We start from the raw sequence: 19,871 nt of genomic DNA on the forward strand, positions 1-19,871 counted from the left end.
TTTAAACCACCGGGCGCCGGCCAATCACCGCCCGCCCGGTTGGCGGGAGATTAACCGCAGTTCCTCCGCGGGCGGGGCCGGGGCCGGGGCCGCCGGGAGGGGCGGGGCGGGGCGGGAGAGGTGCGGCCTCGCGGTGCGGGCAGCAGACGCCGCCGGGATGGAGGCGGCGCGGGAGGCCGGCCGGGGCGCGGCGCCCTGGAGGGCCATGTCCGCAGAGGTAGGGCTGCCGGAGCGGGGCCGGGGGGCCGGGGGGCCGGGGGAGCTCCAGAAGCTCAGAGCCTCCGGGGGAGCGGGCCCTGAGCCTCGGCCTGGGCCACCCGAGAGGCCAGTGCGGGGTGCAGGCGCCCAGGCTGCGGGGCGCGGGGTCGGAAACCCCCGGGCATTCGATTGCCATTTCCTCGCGTGAGGCCGCGGTCCTTTCTCTGGTCATGGGCGCATCTGAGAGTCCGATGAGTGATGGGTCCTGCCCCTAAGGAATCCCATTCTCTGTCTGCCTCTCTCTCGCACACACCCTACAATATCAGGGCCCACAGACACCATGGCAGTGCCGCCATCAGGAATCACAGCTCAGCCTGAGCCCCATGGCTGCAGGCACCTGCAGGCAGCAGCAGGTGCGGGTGGTCAGCCCCAGAGCCCTGGCCAGCAGCCCTGCCCAGCAGGCGGCGGCGGTGACCGCACCTGAGTGGCTGCCTTGCTTGCTCCCCATGCCCTGCGCCCTCTACCCTGGTAGGCTGCTGTGCCCATTGCCCAGATGAGGGAACTGAGGCCGGAGACTGAGTGGTCCAGGGTTAGACAAGCTGTAAACGATGGAGCCCCGCTGACTCCAAGCCCCAGACCTCCCCATGCGTGCCCCAGGCCGGCCTTCACCCATCCTCCGCCTCTGTGCCTCCTTCCAACGCCACGCCGCCTGCTTTTCGGGTGAAGCCCGAATGCCATGGCCTGGCGTTCGGGGCCCGCCGTCCGGCAGCCCGGCTCCCAGCCGCCCTCTGTGTTAGCGATCGGGCCGGGCATCTCGGAGCAGACCTCCAGTTCCTCCCTTCCTTCGCGCTTCCCACTGTGCCGCGTCCTCCTCCGGGGAGGCCACCCCAGCTGCCCGGCCCCCTGGGTCTGAGGCTGGGCTGATGGGGTCACATTGATGGGGCCTCATCTCCCCTTGTTTGCTGTATCTGAAGCTCCTAATTATTGGGGGCACGGTGGGTGGTGAGGCCAGGCAGCGGAGGGCAGCTGTGGGAGCCTGAGATGGGGGGGCGGTTCTGGGGCGGAGGAGCACCAGGCGGGAGGGAGGTCTGATGGCACCGTCTGTCCTGCAGGAGCTGGAGAAGCAGTACAGCCCCAGCAGGTGGGCCGTCCGGCGTGGACCGGAGGAAACCCTGAAGACCTACTCGGAGATAGGAATCGCGGGTACAGGGCACCCCTTCCCTGTGGGCCGCTGTGGGTGGACTTCAGCCCGTGGCAGCGTTTCAGGGGGCGGGGGTGGGGGAGCCGCTGCCCAGCCAGCGCTCGGGGCAGCTCTGGAAGCCGGGCACTGCCCCAGCTCCTGGTGTGCTCAGGCCCGGCGCCAGGAGGACGTGGGAGGCCCAACCAGCCATGCCCCTTGCCCTTCGGCCCAACCAGCCCTGCCCAGGCCCAGGCCACACACCCCTGTGCCACCGGGCGGGAGTGATCAAAGGAAGGCCTCCTTTCTGTTAAAGTCAGGGGGCATGAGCAAGGGGCAGCCCCTCTCTCCGCGGGACTGGGTGCTGGAGCAGACTGCTCAGAGCTGGGGCTGGGGTGTCCACCCTGCGGCGCCCAGCAGGAGGCGCAGGCTGGGGCTGAGCCCCCACAGAGCCGGGCGGAGCGCCCTGCGGTGCCCAGCTGGGTGCCAAGGACACCCTGTTTGCTCAGTAAACATTTGAGGGTGCAGTGCCCCTGCGTGCATCTGTAGCAAACCGGTACGTCTGCTGGTCCGGAGGGAGACGGGGGCCGCTCAGGAGCAGCAGGCGCTGAGTGAGGCACGGCCGCGGGCTCGGGCAATCCGTTAGCTCGCGTCCGCGGCCCTCTCGCTCCGGCCCGCCCGGGGCTGCCTCGGGGGCAAGAGACCAGGAGCAACTCCCTTAGGCCTGCCACGTGGGGTGGAGCCTGTCTCTTTAAAATGCTGACATTTTTGTTCATCGTGGACTTTGGGGCATTAATTTTAACTTTAAACTTATATTGCGTTTAAAATATATATTTTATTGAGTTTTTACAGATAGGAAGAGAGAGGGATAGAGAGTTTAGAAACATCGATCAGCTGCCTCCTGCACACCCCCTACTGGGGATGTGCCTGCAACCAAGGTACATGCTCTTGACTGGAATCGAACCTGGGACCTTTCAGTCTGCAAACCGACGCTCTATCCACTGAGCCAAACCGGTTTCGGCATATATTGCATTTAAATATCACTTGTCTTATGATTGGTCAGCTTGCGCTGCCATGACACAGAGCTGTGGGCTGGTGAGACTTACACCACAGGAGTCCATTTCTCACGGTTCCCAGAGCTGAGAAGTCCAAGTTCAAGGGGCCCAGCCAGTTTGTTCCCTGATGAGAGGTCTCTTCCTGGCTGGCAGCCTCCTGCTCCGTGTCCTCACTTGGCAGAGAGAGAGAGAGAGGGAGGGAGAGAGAACACTTTTGGTCTTTCTTTTATATATGTATATCTTATTGATTTTTTACAGAGAGGAAGGGAGATAGAGAGTTAGTGTTAACAAAAAAACAAAACAAAACATTGAAATCTGTAAAGAATTTTTGTGAGTTTATTTGAGCCAAACTGTGGACATATGCCGGGAAGCAGAACCTCAGTGGGTTGAGATGATGCTCCGGACAGTGGAGGGTTACATTTGTATTTAACTGAAATCAAAGGAGGGACATAGGTGGGTGACATGAAATTCATTGGTGATGGAGTAAGGAGGCGGGAGAAAGCCAAGCGGTGGGAAACCCCTGGGATTGGATAAAAAGTAAAATGATGGGCGTGTACTCAGGTGAGTGCAGGAACAATTAACATGATAACGAAGGAATGTGAGGCATCTGTCCCGGTGCCCACCACACTGGTTGTGTCCCAGGGGCTCCGGAAAAAGGGAAGTTACAAGTTACCCAGACTTCTCACAGATGTGCTGTCTTAGAGATGGGAAGGCAAATGGGCTCAGTAAAGAGGATCTAAGTTGATCTTGTCAGGTGAAATATCGGCCTAGGACCTGACTACCCACTATGACCTGTTTGTAGCTAGATACTTAATTTTTAAACCATCTTTGGTGGTTATGTTAGGCCTCTGAGTTTGCAAGGCCACCACGCAGGCCTCCCCTGAGCTGGTCAGGTTAGCATGTGGCTCTTTTCCTTCACATTAGAAATACTGATCATCTGCGTCCTGCACACCCCCCACTGGGGATGTGCCCACAACCAAGGTACATGCCCTTGACCGGAATCAAACCTGGGACCTTTCAGTCCGCAGGCCGCCGCCCTATCCACTGAGCAACACCGGTTAGGGCCGGTCTTTCTCTTCTTATAAAGCCACTTATCCCATCACAGGGCCTCCACCCTCATCTAACCCTAAGCACCTCCCAAAGGGGCCTCCCAGTACCCTCCATTAGGAGGCACGCTGCACCATGAGTTTGGGGGGGCACCACATTCAGCCCATGACCATCTTTACCGTGGAGTGGTTTGGTGCCGCCTCCCCACGCTGTGCCCCAAGAAGGCAGCCGCCACCCCCAGTCCAGGCCCTGAATGACGAGGTGAGAAACGTCCCCCAGGCTCACAGCAGGTGATGCGTGACCCCCCTGAACACAGCTTCCGGGTCAGAGTGGAGCAGGCGGTGTGAGTGAGGGGCAGGGGGTGGTGATGACCGTCAGGGGGCACCCGTGCGGGCCCACCAGCTGGCCTTGGCTCCCACCCTCACCAGTGCTGCCTGCGGCCTTGGAGATGGCCTCGTTGGAGTCACACTGTTGGGAACGTGGGGAACGGAGGTAAAGCAGGAGAAAACAAGAGAAAGCCTGCCTCCTGGGAACCAGGAAGACCTCCCACAAAGAGGCAGGAAGCCTGTCGGCTGGGTCCTGCACGTCGAGGGCCAGCCGCTAGGGACTGCACAGCGCAGCGAACCTCAGACTGTGACCAGCCGGACAGCGCGCCCGCCCGGAGGTCCCTGTGCTCCAGCCGAGGGCGCACCGGGCGGCCGGACCCCCCTGGTGATTGGAGGGGGCATCGGAGTCTGAGACTTCAGGACCCAAGGTCGTTTTGCAACCGGGAGCCAGGCACTGGCAGGGAGGCCCTGCCTGAGGGCGCTATTTCAAAGGGGCGCCTCCCAGGGCTTTGAGAAACATTTTCCCAGGCTGTTAAACCGGCTGGAGACGGGTTTAGCTTTTAAAACACTGACATACATCTCAAAGGGGGAGGGAAAAGACTGACAATTCTGTCAGGTTCCTAAAGGAACGCTCTAAGGACAGGGAGAGGTGGACTCTTCTCCTTGTGCAGCCCGGAGTTCTTTCATTTCTCTTACTTTTCTTCTGTATTCACTCTGAGGCGCCACCCCGTTAACCAGCAGTGGGGAGTGGTTTCTCCTAGTGAGGTCACCTGATCCCCCAGCAGAGGCTGGCTTCCTGCAGGCTGGGGGCGTGGGCAGAGAGCAGAGCGAGGTTTTAAGAACTATTTATCTTAAACTTGTTTTACTGAGTCTGTAAATAACAAAATTATAACGAAAGCATAATATGCTAATTAGACCAGACAGCCTAATGACCTTCCGGACATCATTCCAGACCTCCTCAGGACCAGGACAAAGCCGTGGGGGGGGCGGGGGGGACAACACAGAGTTGGCTAGGGGTGATCAGGCAGGCAGAGCCGTTAGGGGCAATCTGGCAGGCAGGCGAGCAGTTAGGGGCGATGAGGCAGGCAGGCAGAGTGGTTAGGGGAAATTAGGCAGGCAGGTGAGTGGTTAGGGGTGATCAGGCAGGTAAATGATTAGGAGCCAGCAGTCCCGGATTGCGAGAGGGATGTCCAACTGCCAGTTCATTCCAGATGCCCTCAGGATCGGGCCTAAACTGGCAGTCGGACATCCCCCGAGGGGTTCCGGATTGCGACGGTATAGGCTGGGCTGAGGGACAGCTATGGGCATGAATAATAGACACCCCACGTTTGCTTTTTCACAAAAGGAAGTTTGTAGTAAGTCCTCCAAGCCCTCCGGTGTTCTGCCGATGGGTATTCACGCTCTGGGGGACCAGGGGGGTCTCCGTGGGGTGGGGAGGAGGCTCGGCTCAGGATTCAGCTGGGGGAGGGGAGTGAAGCGGATGGACCAGGATGTGGTTTTCTGGTCCTAAGCAGCTGGCATGACTTGTATAAATAAATTAATGCGCAGCCAGAGGACGAGACACTGATGAGCTGTGTGGGTTTTTTAAAGGAAGGAATGAGGAAGCTCCCTGTGTACTCACTGGGAAGGCGCTCCTAGAGATCGCCAATGAGACAGGCAGGGCAGCATGTGCATTAGAGGCAGCGAGATTCTCCGTCGCATTCATACCGGGGTCACGCGGGCGCGGGCGGGAACGTTTTGCTCAGAAGCCTTTGTGTGTATTTTTAATGGAATAACCGTAATTTCCTCAGAGGAAGTAGCGGTGGCTTTCCATCTTTTAAACGGATGCTCAGTCAGCGCAGAGCTTTCACAGATTAAATCCCTCTGAGCACGTCCACCCTGTGCGAGGGTGACAAAACTCTTAAGATTCAGCCGAAGCCGGTTTGGCTCAGTGGTAGAGCGTCGGTCTGCGGACTGAAAGGTCCCAGGTTCGATTCCGGGCAAGGGCATGTACATTGGTTGCGGGTGAGAGGGCAGGGCGGGGCGAGGACGAGCTCCCGACAGGGCGGAGTTATCCCCTCACCCAACTAATCAGGGTTAGCTGAGCAGTGACATCACCACCGACCGGACTGGGCGGAATTCGCGCTCTCTTCCTCCATGCTGCCAGCGTGGGTGGGACACGGAGCCCGTGCTAGCGTGGAGAAGGCTCTTTTGTTTATTGCTTCGGACTCGGCTCCCTGGTGGTCCTTGGGGATCACGAAGTCTGGGCGTAACAGCGGGCACATCCCCAGTGGGGAGTGTGCAAGAGGCAGCTGGTCGATGTTTCTCTCTCATCGATGTTTCTAGCTCTCTATCCCTCACCCTTCCTCTCTGTTAAAAATCAATAAAATAGCCGAGACCGGTTTGGCTCAGTGGATAGAGCGACGGCTTGAGGACTGAAGGGACCCGGGTTCAATTCCGGTCAAGGGCATGTACCTTGGTTGCGGGCATATCCCCAGTGGGGGGTGTGCAAGAGGCAGCTGGTGGATGACTCTCTCTCATCGATGTTTCTAACTCTCTATCCCTCTCCCTTCCTCTCTGTACAAAATCAATAAAATATATTTTTAAAAATCAATAAAATATATTTAAAAAACAACAACACAAAAACTCTTAAGATTCAGCTCTCACTCCGGGCAGTCTAACGGCTCCACCTGACAAAGTCTCGTGGTTCCAATCAATTGAAATGTGTTTAGTTTCCGAGCTCAGCGTGGCCTGCCGCGCGGCCTGGGCCCCCCGTGGCGCCTGGACAGCGGGAGCCTGTTGGTTCTAGAGTAGGGGTGTCGAACTCAATCAGAGAAGGGGCCAAAATCTAAAATCCAGCCTAAATCGCGGGCCGAATGGTTTACTGAACAGTGATAAACTGTCATTGTGATGGAAACGCAGCGGAGTGCAGGGATGACAGCGCGGTGCAGGCCACATTGCAAGGCCTGGCGGGACGGATTTGGCCCGCGGGCCTTGTGTTTGACACATGTGGTCTAGTGGTTAGATCCCGGCAGGCCCTCTGAGCAATGGTTGCTTGAAGCTTTGTTTTATTTTATTAAAATGCATCTTATTGATTTCAGAGAGGAAGGGAGAGGGAGAAACATCAGTGGTGAGAGGATCACCGATCGGCTGCCCCCTGCACGCCCCTCGTGGGGATGGAGCCCGCGACCCGGGCGTGTGCCCTGACCTCTGGTTCTTAGGTCAGCGCGCCGCTGAGCCGCCCTGGCCGGGCACCGAGAGGCTTAGCTAAGGTTCCACCCAGTTGGCCGGAAGGTTGTGGGTTATTGTTAAGCTGATAAAAGGTTTCCACCGGGAGCAAGTCGGACCAGCTGCTGCGGGAGCTGCGCTGACAGCCTTGTCCGTTCCGAGCAGCCACGGCGAGGGCGCGGGCGGCGCGGAGGAGCCTGCTGGGCGTCCCCTACGGCGCCGCGGCCGCGGAGGCGCTGGACGTCTACCTGCCCGAGGCGGCGGCGGAGGACGGTGAGCGGGTGGGCGGCCGTGAGGCGGGTGTGTGTGTGTGTGTGTGTGTGTGTGTGAGGGGCGGGGGGGGGTGAGGGGGGGGCCCAGTGAGGGGGGGTGAGGGGGCGGAGGAGGGGCGGGGGGTGAGCCTGGTGACGGCCGGGCCTGCGGCGCCCTGGGAGCCGGCCTCAGCCCCGCCCTGTCCCACAGCCCGGCCGCTCCTCGTGTTCCTCCACGGCGGATACTGGCAGGCGGGAAGGTGGGTCTGCAGAGCGGGAGGAGCAGAGGCAGAGGCAGAGGGAGAGGCAGCTTAAAACAAACAGCCGCAACCGGCGTGGCTCAGTGGGTAGAGCGTCGGCCTGCGGACGGAAGGGTCCCGGGTTTGATTCCGGTCAAGGGCATGTGCCTTGGTTGTGGGCACATCCCCAGCGGGGGGTGTGCAGGGGGCAACTGGTCGATGTTCCTAGCTCTCTCTCCTCTCCCCTCGGGGGACGGGGGCTCAGGGGGACGGGGAGGCTCAGGGTTGACAGGGGGGCTCAGGGGGGACGGGGGCTCGGGGGACGGGGAGGATCAGGGGGGACGGGAGCTCAGGGGGGACGGGGGCTCGAGGGACGGGGGCTCAGGGGGGACGGGGGCTCGGGGGACGGGGAGGATCAGGGGGGACGGGAGCTCAGGGGGGACGGGGGCTCAGGGGGGACGGGGGCTCAGGGGGACGGGGCGGGGTCGCCGTGTCTCTGCAGTAAAGACGAGTCGGCCTACATGGTGGGCCCCCTGACGGCGCGGGGCGTGGTGGTGGCGGTGGTGGGCTACGCCCTGGCCCCCGGAGGTAAGGCGGCCCTGCGGGGAGGGGGCCGGTGGGCTGTGGGGGCGCCCCTCGCTGACCCGCCCTGTGCTCCCCAGCGACCCTGGACCAGATGGTGGACCAGGTGGCCCGCAGCATCGTCTTCCTGCAGGAGCGCTTCCCGAGCAACCAGTGGGTGTCTGAGAGCGGGTGTGTGTGTGGGGAGCGGGTGTGTGGGGAGCGGGTGTGTGTGGGGAGCGGGTGTGTGTGGGGAGCGGGTGTGTGTGGGGAGCGGGTGTGTGTGGGGAGCGGGTGTGTGGGGAGCGGGTGTCCGTGGGGAGCGGGTGTGTGTGGGGAGTGGGTGTAGCCACAGCTGTCCTTTGGTTGAGGACGCGGGGGGAGCGGGTGTGCGGGGGAAGCGGGTGTGTGTGGGGAGCGGGTGTAGCCACAGCTGTCCTTTGGTTGAGGATGCGGGGGGGGGGGAGGGGATGGAGGGGCTGGGGCACAGGATTCGGCCATGCAGCCCCCTCGCTGCAGCCCCGCTGCCCTCTGTCCGCCCTCAGGGGGATGTACCTGTGCGGACACTCGGCCGGGGCCCACCTGGCCGCCATGATGCTCCCGGTGGACTGGACCGAGTGGCCAGTCACGCCCAACCTCAAAGGTTCCCATGGGGCTGGTGGCTGTTCCTCCCCTCCCCTCCCCCCTCCTTTTTCCTTCCCTGCCCTCCCCTCCCCCCTCCTTTTTCCTCCCCTGCCCTCCCCTCCCCCCCTCCTTTTTCCTCCCCTCCCCTCCCCCCTCCTTTTTCCTTCCCTTCCCTCCCCTCCCCCCCTCCTTTTTTCCTCCCTGCCCTCCCCTCCCCCCTCCTTTTTCCTTCCCTCCCCTCCCCCCTCCTTTTTCCTCCCCTCCCCTCCCCTCCCCCCCTTTTCCTTCCCTCCCCTCCCCTCCCCCCCTCCTTTTTCCTCCCCTCCCTCCTCCTTTTTCCTTCCCTCTTTTCCCCTCCCTTCCCCTCCTTTTCCCTCCCCTCCTCTCCCTCCCTCCCCCACAGGCCTGGGCTGGGGGCCTGCACTGGCCGCTGACCAGGGGGCTTTGTCTGTGAGCCGGGCCTGCTTGCTGCTTCCTGGCCCCCTATTCTGGTCCCTCTCCCCCTCTCCCTCCTGCGTGGCCCCCCACCCCGCCCTGGGTCCCGGGCTGGCCCTGTCCTGCCCACGCAGTGCCCGCACAGGCCCGGTCGGTGGGTGGCCCCTGCCACGGCCCCTGGGTCTCTCCCCCAGCCTTCTTCCTGGTGAGCGGGGTCTACGACTTGGAGCCCCTGGTGCACACCTCCGTGAACGCCCCTCTGCGCCTGACCCCGTGAGTCCCCTCCCGGGGCGGGAGCCTGGGAGGGGGGAGGCGGGAGGGGAGGAGAGCGTGAGGTTCCTCCCCCACCTGATGCTCTCCCACCGGGCTCCAGGGAGGACGCCCGCAGGAACAGCCCGCAGAGGCTCCTGGAGGCGGCAGCCGCGCAGCCCGGGGGTCCGGCTGGCCCGGTGCTGGTGATCGTGGGCCAACACGACAGCCCCGAGTTCCGCCGGCAGGCCCGGGAGTTCTGCCAGGTACCGCCCCGCGCTGGGCCGCAGGGCGCGGGCGGGCGGGCGGGCGTCCCTCCGGTCCAGCCGTTTCGCCCTGGGGCCCCGGGCCCGCCCTGGCCGGTTGGGCAGCTGCTCTGTGCCAGGCCCCGGGTGAGCCCCTCTCCGCTGCCTGCCGCGCCCCCGGCTCCCCCCACCAGACGCTGTGCCGCGGCGGGTGGCGGGCCTCCCTGGAAGAGGTCCCCGACGTGGACCACTTCGAGATCCTCTGGAAGCTGGCGGAGCAGGACGACGTGCTCACCCAGGTGCCCGGGGCGGCCCCTCCCTGGGGGCGGGCCCTGCCCCTGCGGGGGCGGGGGCTGCGTGTTTGGAGGCCTGGCGACAGGCATCGGGGGCCAGGCTTGCCTCCTCCACTTAGTCTTCTTTTATGTTTTTAAGTTTTCATTGCTTTCTGAGAGGCCGGGAGAGGGAGACAGAAACATCAGTGATGAAGGAGTGTCATGGATCCGCTGCCTCCTCACGCCCCCCACTGGGCATTGAGCCTACAGCCCAGGCCTGTGTCCTGACCGGAATCCAACCCTGACCTCTTAGTTCAGTGGTCGGCAAACTGTGGCTCGTGAGCCACATGAGGCTCTTTGGTCCCTTGAGCTCTTAGCAAAGGCCAGCTTAGGAGGACCCTAATTAAGTTAATAACAATGCACTTACCTAGATTGTTTAAGTTTAAAAAATTTGGCTCACTCAAAAGAAATTTCAGTCGTTGTACTGTTGAAATTTGGCTCTGCTGACTGACGAGTTTGCCGACCACTGTCCTAGTTCACAGGTCAATGCTCAACGCTGAGCCGTACCAGCTGGGCTTAATTTCATTTTCCAATTAGAGTTGCATTCAGTAGGACTTTATTTTAGTTCCAGGTGTACAGCATAGTGGTCAGACAAGTATATACTTTACAAAGGGACTCCTGTTAAGTTTGGATTTTGTCATTTTTACATATCCCAAAATAATGTTTTTGGGTTTTTTCAATGGTTTAAAACATAAAGCTACCCAGCTGGGGTTGCTCAGTGGTTGAGCGTCCATCTGAGGAGGTCACAGGTTCGATCCCCAGTCAAGGGCACAGGCCCGGGTTGTGGGCTCAATCCCCAGCAGGGGGCGTGCAGAAGCCAGCTGATCCATGATTCTCTCTCATCACTGATGTTTCTATCTCTCCCTCTTCCTCTTCCTTTCTCTCTATAATCAGTACCAAAAAATAAATTAATTAATCAAATTTAATTTAATTAATAAAATAAAATATAAAATAAAATTTAAAAAATAACAAAAAAGCCTTTGTTGGCCTGGGAGTGAGCCGGCTGGAGGCTGGGAGCCTCGTTAGGACGATGGGAGGTGGGGAACATGCCTAGGCGCTCCTCCCGGCTCCCCGGCAGCCCTCCCCTCACCACATTCCTCCCGAGAGCCTCTGGGCCTCTCCGATGCCAGGGCCATGGCTTCTCTTCCTGCCTCAGATTATCCTGAAAACCATCTTCCCAGAGTTCTGATGGGCCCCAACCCCCAGCCCAGTCCTCCCCCAGCTCTGAGCAGGAACCGAGTCTTTGTGGCCACCCCCGGGTCGGAATGGAGCTGCTGCAGGGACAGGCCAGCCAGGGCAACGCCTCTCGCCAAGTCTGAGCCCCGCCCGCTGAGAAAGAGACAGAAGACAGCGCCCATCTTCATATATGGGCTTCAGCTCGCTGCCCACAAGCCTTTTAAACAAATCATAAAAGAGCATTCTTTCGTGACATGTAAAAATGATATGAAATTCAGATGTTCGTAGCCATGAATAAAGTTTTATTGGCACCCAGCTACGTTCATTCATTTAGGAATTGTCTGTGGCGGTGTTTGAGCCACGAGGGCCGAGCTGGGTGCTGTCAGAGCCTGGATGGCCCCCAAAGCTAAAATAATTACCAGCTGAAACCGGTTTGGCTCAGTGGCTAGAGCATTGGTCTGCAGACTGGAAGGTCCCAGGTTTGAGGTCAAAGACATGTACCTTGATTACGGGCACATCCCCAGAAGGGGATGTGCAGGAGGCAGCTGGTTGATGTTTCTCTCATCGATGTTTCTAGCTGTCTATCCATCTTCCTTCCTCTCTGTAAAAAAAAACAAAAAAAAAAAAACCACCAATAAAATACATTTTAAAAAACAAATAAATAAAATAATTACCATCCAGCTCTTTTCGGGAAAGTTCGCTGCCCCTTGTGCAAGAGTGTCCCACACTGCTTCTGCCTTTGCTTCACTCCTTGGTCCACTCTGTCCTGGCTCCACCTGACACGGGTCTGCCCTGAAAACCCTGGAATGCTAGCCTCGGGGTAACACCTTGACCGTGACCTGGCAGTGGGCAAGCTTCCTCTGCCCCCCACCCCCCTCCGCCCCAGGGGAGTGTGCATTCCCCCAGGAGCCAGCTGAGTCCAGCTGCCACCCACTGCACCCCACCACCTCTCTGCCCCACTCTGAATAGCTTGCAGTTCAAGAATGATCAGCTCTGGCCAGTGGTGCTCAATGGTTAGAGTGCATTAAAATTTTAAAATTCACATTTGTCCTAAAAATCCACTTTTAGAAATCTAGCCCCTGGAAGAAAAGGTGCCAGAATACAAGGATACTCTCACAAAGTGTTTCCTGCCGGCAGAAAGAGAACAGCTGAGGGGCCCACTGGGAGTGTTTGTTAGCAAGCCAAGGGACAGCCGGACTCCAGGAGAAGGTGGGGGACTGACTGCTGGCGGGGTTCCTCTGACAGGGAAGCACCCACGGCGGCTGCTGGGTCCCCTCCCGGAGCTACGGGCTCGGACAAGGAAATCTCACCATCTTGAAAGGAAAAGTGGATCTTGTCAGAGGCCTGAATGTCCACAGCTGCGGCAACCGCCAAGCAGCTGTGAGCCCCAGAACACCGGTCCCAGGTGGCGCGAATACTTGGACTCAAAGGAGCTCTCCACCCAACACGGAAAGGAGAGCGAGAACTACCAGACATCCTGAGAAGAGAGACCATGGGGAGACTAAACGAATGAGAGACAAGCAACCTATCGGAGCAAGAATTCAGAGAAATGGTCATAAGGTGGCTGAAAAGAATGGAACTCAAATTTGACAATATGAGTAAGAATCAAGAGGAAATGAAGAACCAAGAAGAAATGAAAAATGACACCGCTGCTGTAAAGAACTCAATAGAAAGCATCAAGAGTAGACTAGAAGAAGCAGAGGACCGCATCAGTGAGCTAGAAGACAAGATGGAAAAAAATACCCAAGTAGAGCAGCTTCTAGAAAAAACAAAGTGTTTCCTGCCAAGTTATTTATAACTAGAGGCCCCGGTGGGGGTCCAGTGGGCTCACCTTGGGGCGGATTGGCTGGGAAAGACCAGGAGGAGGGGCCGAGGGCGGTTGGCCAGCTGGCCCTGCCCCTGGTGGAACTCCGGGTGGAAGGGGCGATTTGCATATTGCTCTTTTATTAGATAGGACGGTACAGAATTAGCCACCTGAGGGCCCGTCCATAGTCCCCCCGCCAAACTCCCCTCTTGCCCAGCATAGTCTATTGACCTGGAGGGATGTCTCTTTCTGGAGGAATTCTGATGGGAAGGCGGGAACCCAGCTCCGAGGGTCCATCAGTGAAAAGACTTGATAAGAGCAGTTCATAGCTCACTGAGTGAGGGCGAAGGCGGAGCTGGGGATGTCATCCGGGACATCTTTTCCCTGGAGGATGCGCTGCCTCCGCAAACATTCCAACACAGCCCGCTGCAGGGTAGGGGGGGCTGGCACTGGGGGCTCCAGGAGTGGGGTGCCCACAAGAACCACCAGAGTCTGCAGGTCGAAAGGGCTTAGTACAGATGGATTAGACGGCTTAAATCCATTAGGAAGACTGCAGCCCGGCTTCAGCTCCACTCCGTTCCACTCTGCCAAGCGTGCGAAGCGGTAAACACGGGACCGAGGTTGCTAGAGCCACGCAGAGGAGAGACTACAACTCCCAGTATGCCCCGCGCACTCCCAGAAGCCCCTCCCGAGCTGGGCTTCCCGACAGGCCTTGCGGCGGCCGCCAACCGCCTGATTTGAATCGCGGCGCGGCCGGGGGAGGCGGTGAGATGGGTGCCCCGTCGTTGCCCGAGGCCTGGCAGCTCTACCTCAAGGACCACCGCATCTCCACGTTCAAGAACTGGCCCTTCCTGGAGGGCTGCGCCTGCACCCCGGAACGGGTGAGGGGGGCACCGGGGTCCCAGGCCCACCCCTCCGGCCCGGGCCCGCCGCTCCCTCCCGCGGGGCCCGGCCCCTCCCTGGGCCCCGGGGCTGGGCGGGCCCTCCCTGGGCTCCCGGGGCCCGGGGTGTCCCCTCCCGCGGGGCTGGGCGGTCCCTCCATGGGCTCCCGGGGCCCGGGGTGTCCCCTCCCGCGGGGCTGAGCGGTCCCTCCCTGGGCTCCCGGGGCCTGGGGTGTCCCCTCCCGCGGGGCTGAGCGGTCCCTCTCCTGGCTTCTGGGGTCCGGGTGTCCCCTCCCCCGGGGCTGGGCGGTCCCTCCCTGGGCTCCCGGGGCCCGGGGTGTCCCCTCCCGCGGGGCTGGGCCCCCGCTCTGGGCTCCCGGAGGGCACGCGCCGCGGGTCCGAGCCTGCCTTCCCTTGCAGATGGCGGCCGCCGGCTTCATCCACTGCCCCACCGACAACGAGCCCGACCTGGCCCAGTGCTTCTTCTGCTTCAAGGAGCTGGAGGGCTGGGAGCCCGACGACGACCCCATGTAAGTGCCGCCCGCTCGCCCCTCGGCTCTGCGGGGAGCGGGGGCCTGCGTTTCCCAGGAAGACGCTCAGGGCGGAGCCCCGGCTTCCAGCCTCCCGTTGTGCCTGAGCCGCTGTTGCCAGTGCCTGGTATCGCTTCCCGCCTCATCCGCCTGGTTTGGCCAGTGCCCCTCGGTGCCTGTGGAAGAGGCTCCCTCCTGCCCGTGCCCAAGGCCCTTGAGGTTGGACAGAATCCGGGAGCAGCTCCTGTGTGTCCTTTTAAATGTGTGTTTATTGATTTTAGAGAGGAAGGGAGGGAGAGAGAAGCAGCAATGATGCGGGAGAACCAAGTGATGCCCTTGACTGAAATCGAACCCAGAGCCCTTCAATCCACCGGCCAACGCTCTATCCACTGAGCCACACCATCCAGGGCTTGTTTCAGAGTTTTTACCTCCAGCCTATTGTGCTACAGCTCACACACCACAACGCCCCCCTTTGAAAGAGGCCCAGGCCCCTGTGGGGGTTTGTTCCGTAAGGGACGGGACTGTGCGTTCCAGGGCCACTGCAGCGCCCCCTGCAGGGCCGTGCCCGCGTTCTCGCCTTCCCTGGCCGAATCCGGCTGTTTCTCTTGTTGCCAGGAACCGTGTTTGGGATTGTCACCCAGTGCGGACTGGGTGGCACAGTGGGGACACCGGGAGTCACTGGGGGTGGGTCTCAGAACTATCTTCAGGTCCCAGTTCCTGTGCTGTCCCGGACTTCCCGCGGCTGCGTGTGCATTGGCGGGGTCTGGCTCGGGCTGTGCACCCGCACGCCTGCCTCCCCTCTGGGACTGATGGTGGCAGGCCCGGCGCTTCCCCGGAGAGGCCTGGCCGGGCCTTGTTCCAAACCGGCAGGCTCTGTAGCAGCTCCCATCCCTGAGGCCCGGAGCCGTGTGGCTCAGTGGATAGAGGGTGTCAGCTCACAGACTGAGGGTCACAGGTTCAATTCCTGTCAAAGGCACACATCTCCGTCGCAGTCTTGGATGGGGATTAGCAAGACAAAAAATATCTTGATTTCAGAGGGATCTGACATGTGATAGCTCTGGACTCACGGAAAGCACTTCCTACTAACTGAGGCCCCAGTGAAACCCGCCAGGGGAGGGCCGGGGGGGGGGGTCCACAGAGAGAAGGCGCTGAGCTGAGCGGGTGGGGATGTGGCCAGGGCCCAGCCCTGACTCGTCTACTTGGGGCGACTGCAGTCACAGCGAGCGGGGGGCTGGGGGGGGGGTGGGGGGGGGGGGGGGTGGGTGGTAGGGGGGGCGGCGGGGGCCGGTGGTGACAGCGGCCTCCCTTCACCTCACTGCCTGCTCCGCTGCCGCCTTCCCAGGGAGGAGCACAGGAAGCACTCGGCGGGCTGCGCCTTCCTTTCCGTCAAGAAGCAGTTTGAAGAGCTGACCCTCGCGGAATTTTTGAAACTGGACAAGGAAAGAGCCAAGAACAAAGTGGTAGGTGCGCTGGGGGGGAGCCGAGAGCCGGCTGCGGGGTGTCCACCATCCTGAGCCTGAGCCTGGTGGGGAGCCGGCTGCGGGGTGTCCGCTGTCCTGAGCCTGGTGGGGAGCCGGCTGCGGGGTGTCCGCCGTCCTGAGCCTGGTGGGGAGCCGGCTGCGGGGTGTCCGCCGTCCTGAGCCTGGTGGGGAGCCGGCTGCAGGGTGTCCGCCGTCCTGAGCCTGGTGGGGAGCCGGCTGCGGGGTGTCCGCCGTCCTGAGCCTGGTGGGGAGCCGGCTGCGGGGTGTCCGCTGTCCTGATCCTGAGCCTGGTGGGGAGCCGGCTGCGGGGTGTCCACCGTCCTGAGCCTGGTGGGGAGCCGGCTGCGGGGTGTCCGCCGTCCTGAGCCTGGTGGGGGGAGCCGGCTGCGGGGTGTCCGCTGTCCTGAGCCTGGTGGGGAGCCGGCTGCGGGGTGTCCGCTGTCCTGAGCCGCCGGCCCGCACATCCTCCCGGGCGCCCCGCCTGTGAGATGGTGCTCCCTGTGGTCCTCGTTTTCTCACGTTCACAAATGTAACGGCCGTCTTAGCCCCATGGCTGTGCAGGAAGGGCTGGCTGGGGGGCCGCAGTGAAGGTGGCCGGCGGCTCCAGGGGACGGGCCAGCCTTGTTTATCGTTGGGGGACCGGCAGAGAAAGCTGTGCGTGAGCAAACGGGAGGACGGTGTAGCCAGAGAGGCAGAAGCCTATGACAAGCTGAGAAAGGCCGGCGGGGCCAGTGCGGGAGCTGTCAGCACTGCCTGCGGAGGCCCGGCAGGGGCGCTGTCTGCCCCGGCGGGGTGGGGGCATTTATGTGGCCACGGGTGTTTGTTCTCCGAGTCATCACACCCAGTGCTTTCAGTGATGCAGAGGCGTTACTTCTGTTCAGTCACATGGTGTGAGCTGCTGAGGGGCCACTGCTCACTGGTACGTACTTCCGGGTCATGTTAAAGCTGACGCGTGTAAAGAGGTGGGAAGTGAAGCTAAGCGGTGGCCTGAGGGTGATGTCGTCGGGCTGTGCTGGGGGAGCGGCCAGGGAGTGAGAGCCGGCTCCGTGGCTCCGCGCAGCCGCGGCCACGCCGGCAGCCAAGGCCGCGGAGCTCACGGTGCAGACAGTGGCCGTTTTGGCTTCGAACAACTTCAGTTGCGCCGGCTGCTCCCGCGTCCGGCCAGCTGTGCGTGTGGCACGCACTTGGCAGTGATAGGAGGCAGCCCCAGTGCCCGTGTGGATGGTGTGCGGGCTGGCGTCAGAGCGTGCCGGGACGGCTGTGCCAGGGGGCACCGGAGGCCAGCCGGGCCTGGCTCCCGCAGGCTCAGGTGTGAAGCCTGGTATGTGAGCGCAGCACACAGCGGGGCAGGCCTGATGGCGGACGTGCTGGGCTGCAGCTATGCTGGCGACGGGGTGTCCTGGTGCTGTGCGGGGGAGTGAGGGGGGAGGAGGGCGGGAGGTCACTTCGAGGCCAGCCCATGACGGCCCTGCTTGGGCCTCTGCTCCGCCTTTTGGGGAAGGGAAGGGCGTTGGAGCCGTGGGAAAAGAAGCCCGGGGGGAGGGGGAGTCAGGCTCACACGGAGCAGCTGCCGGTTCCTCGGCCAGGCCCCCGGGGCCGGGCGGGCCGCACAGGTGACTGCTTTTCACTGGGCTCCTGACGCCCTCAGCCCTTGAGCGGGACCTTGTGAACCGAGTGCTGGCCCGTGCGGTGGTTCTGACGGTGCAGCATGTGCCGAGGGTCTGAGGCTCGGCGTGGTGGCCCCTTACCCGCTCGCCGCTGGCCGTTCGCTCCTGTTGTCAGTGTATTGTTTTTCAAACTAAATTTTCTTTTAAAAAAATGGTTATTATTACTATTTTTAAATCTTTACCCAAGGATGTGTTTTCACTGATTTCAGAGAGAGAAAAGGGAGAGGGAGAGAGAGAAACATGGATGGGGTGATTCTGAATGCACCCAGATCGGGGTTTGAACCCGAAACCGGGGTATGTTCCCCCACTGCACCTTTGGTACAAGGACAGATGACACTCCAACCAACTGAGACACACAGGCCAGGGCGACATTAAATTTTCTTTTAATTGTAAAGTAAGTGAGCCACTTGGACAACACTTAGACACACAACTAGCAGCCTGGCTGGGCGGCTGGTGAGCTGGGCAGCAGCAGATGAGCAGTTCAGTTCTCGGTCAGAGCCCGTGCTCCCGTTTCGGGTTTGATCACAGGTGGAGTGAGTTCAGGAGGCAGCCAATTGATGTGTTTCTTCCCCCCCCACCCTCCTCTCTAAATTTCTTTTTTATTATTATTATGGATACATGGCTTCTTTTAATTTATTATTATTATTATTTTAAAATATATTTTATTGAGTTTTTACAGAGAGGAAGAGAGAGGTATAGAAAGCTAGAAACATTTGATGAGAGAAACATCGATCAGCTACCTCCTGCACAACCCCCACTGGGGATGTGCCTGCAGCCAAGGTACATGCCCTTGACCGGAACCGAACCCGGGACCTTTCAGTCCGCAAGCGGATGCTCTCCATTGAGCTAAACCGGTTTCTGCTAAATTTCATTTAAAAAAAATATATATATATTGAAAGTAATTTTTAAATGTTAGCCTTTATTGTTTTTCTTATTAGAAAACATTTGACCCAATAGAGTTTTTGTTCTTTTAATGTGACAAATCAAGGAGAATAAAAATCAAGGTAGGGTAGCCCTAGCCAGTTTGGCTCAGTGGATAGAGTGTCGGCCTGCGGACTGAAGGTCCGGGTTCGATTCTGGTCAGGGGCACGTGCCTGGGTTGTGGGCTCGATCCCTAGTGGGAGGGTGGCGTGCAGGAGGCAGCCGATCGGATTCTTTCTCATCGTTGATGTTTCTCTCTCTCCGTCTCCCTTCCTCTCTGAAATATTGTAAAAAAAAGAAAATTGAGGTGGGGCAGGTGGCCCGGGTTGCTAACGTGGCTGTCGTGGCTGTCACACTGAGCGGAACTGAGGGAGGGAAGGAAGGTTGGAAGCCGGCCCTGGGCGGCAGGGGCGGAGGTGCTAGTGTTTGATGGTCCCTCACCTGGCCCAGAGGCCGCTCTGGGCGGCGGGTGGGAGCGCCCGGTGCAGCCAGGGTAGTGGGCGGGCAGGGGGTGGGCTCTGCCAGGCTCACCGGGAAGCTGGAGCCGGTGCTGCTCGCACCCCAGTCTCATGGGCCTTCGCCAAGGGTGTGGTTTGGGAGCTGCTGTTTCGCTCTCATGCGTCTGTTCTTTATTTCCAGGCAAAGGAAGCCAACAATAAGCAGAAAGAATTTGAAGAAATCGCAAAGAAAGTCCGCGCCGCCATTGAGCAGCTGGCCGCCGCGGAGTGACGCCCGCCGCTCCGGAGGACGGCCCTCCAGGCTCGGACCCAGGGCCCTGGGCGTGGCAGAGGCTGGGCGTGGAGGGCACGGCCCTGAGGAGGACTTAGCCTGCGCGCTGGCCGGCACAGTGGCGCTGGCTCTTTGGCCGTCATGGCCCCGTGGGTCCTGGAGGCGCCGGGTGGGAGGGGTGCTGTCGTGGGCCCTGAGATGTGTGTGAGCCCGTCGCGGTCTTTGCTGGAGGAGTGGACTGAGGACCCAATTCACGTGTTTTTGCACAACCTAAGCTTAGGGGACGCTTTTCTGTGTCCTAGTGCTCTGTACTCCCTGCGACAAGGCCTCTGGCTGTGAGTGTGTTCCGTCTCCACCCGGCCATCATTCTGTGACTTCCTTTGGCCCCACCGTGAGGACAGACAGCTGGGCTCTCGCCCGCACCCTCGGGTGTGAATGAGGGAGGGAGAGATGGCTCCTCCATGCACCTGGGGAGGAAGGACCCAGCTCTTCATCCACCAGACAGACGTGCCTGTGTGTATGCGTGTGTGAGCACATGTGTGTGCAGGTGAGCCGTATGTGTGCATGCACGGGTGGGGGGAGCAGTCCACGTCACGCACCCTCTTCCGGTCCCAGCCTGGGAGTGTGCTGCTGGCAGCCGCCCGAGCCTCAGCCGGCAGCCCTCGTCATCTGAGTCCCAGCCTCGCAGGCAGGGCCTGGGGTCGGGCGCCCTGTTCTGCAGGCGTGGCTGGGGTCC

At 60.6% G+C, this 19,871-nt stretch overlaps 2 protein-coding genes across 4 annotated transcripts; both read left to right on the plus strand.

Annotated features, from left to right (window-relative positions):
* The first annotated feature begins 110 nt into the window (after positions 1-110).
* Positions 111-12,752, plus strand: AFMID (arylformamidase). 3 transcript variants are annotated; one of them, XM_045572158.1, is made up of 11 exons: positions 111-217; positions 1,311-1,401; positions 7,176-7,283; positions 7,473-7,521; positions 8,003-8,088; positions 8,163-8,235; positions 8,607-8,704; positions 9,315-9,393; positions 9,494-9,635; positions 9,809-9,913; positions 12,191-12,752. In XM_045572158.1, exons 1-11 carry the CDS (start codon positions 158-160, stop codon positions 12,272-12,274), a joined length of 975 nt encoding a protein of 324 aa, XP_045428114.1. In that variant the 5' UTR covers positions 111-157; the 3' UTR covers positions 12,275-12,752. The 3 variants fall into 3 exon arrangements, with proteins under 3 accessions (XP_045428114.1, XP_036268055.1, XP_045428115.1); XM_036412162.2 differs by lacking the exon at positions 12,191-12,752 and adding an exon at positions 11,103-11,436; XM_045572159.1 differs by lacking the exons at positions 7,473-7,521; positions 8,003-8,088.
* Positions 12,753-13,624: 872 nt separating this feature from the next.
* BIRC5 (baculoviral IAP repeat containing 5) lies at positions 13,625-19,258 on the plus strand. The gene is made up of 4 exons (XM_036412392.2): positions 13,625-13,807; positions 14,228-14,337; positions 15,680-15,797; positions 19,046-19,258. The coding sequence occupies exons 1-4, from the start codon at positions 13,697-13,699 to the stop codon at positions 19,133-19,135; spliced, it is 429 nt and encodes a 142-aa protein (XP_036268285.1). The 5' UTR covers positions 13,625-13,696; the 3' UTR covers positions 19,136-19,258.
* Positions 19,259-19,871: the final 613 nt, after the last annotated feature.

Source organism: Pipistrellus kuhlii, unplaced genomic scaffold (assembly GCF_014108245.1).
Source record: "Pipistrellus kuhlii isolate mPipKuh1 unplaced genomic scaffold, mPipKuh1.p scaffold_m20_p_44, whole genome shotgun sequence".
Classification (NCBI taxonomy): domain Eukaryota; kingdom Metazoa; phylum Chordata; class Mammalia; order Chiroptera; family Vespertilionidae; genus Pipistrellus; species Pipistrellus kuhlii.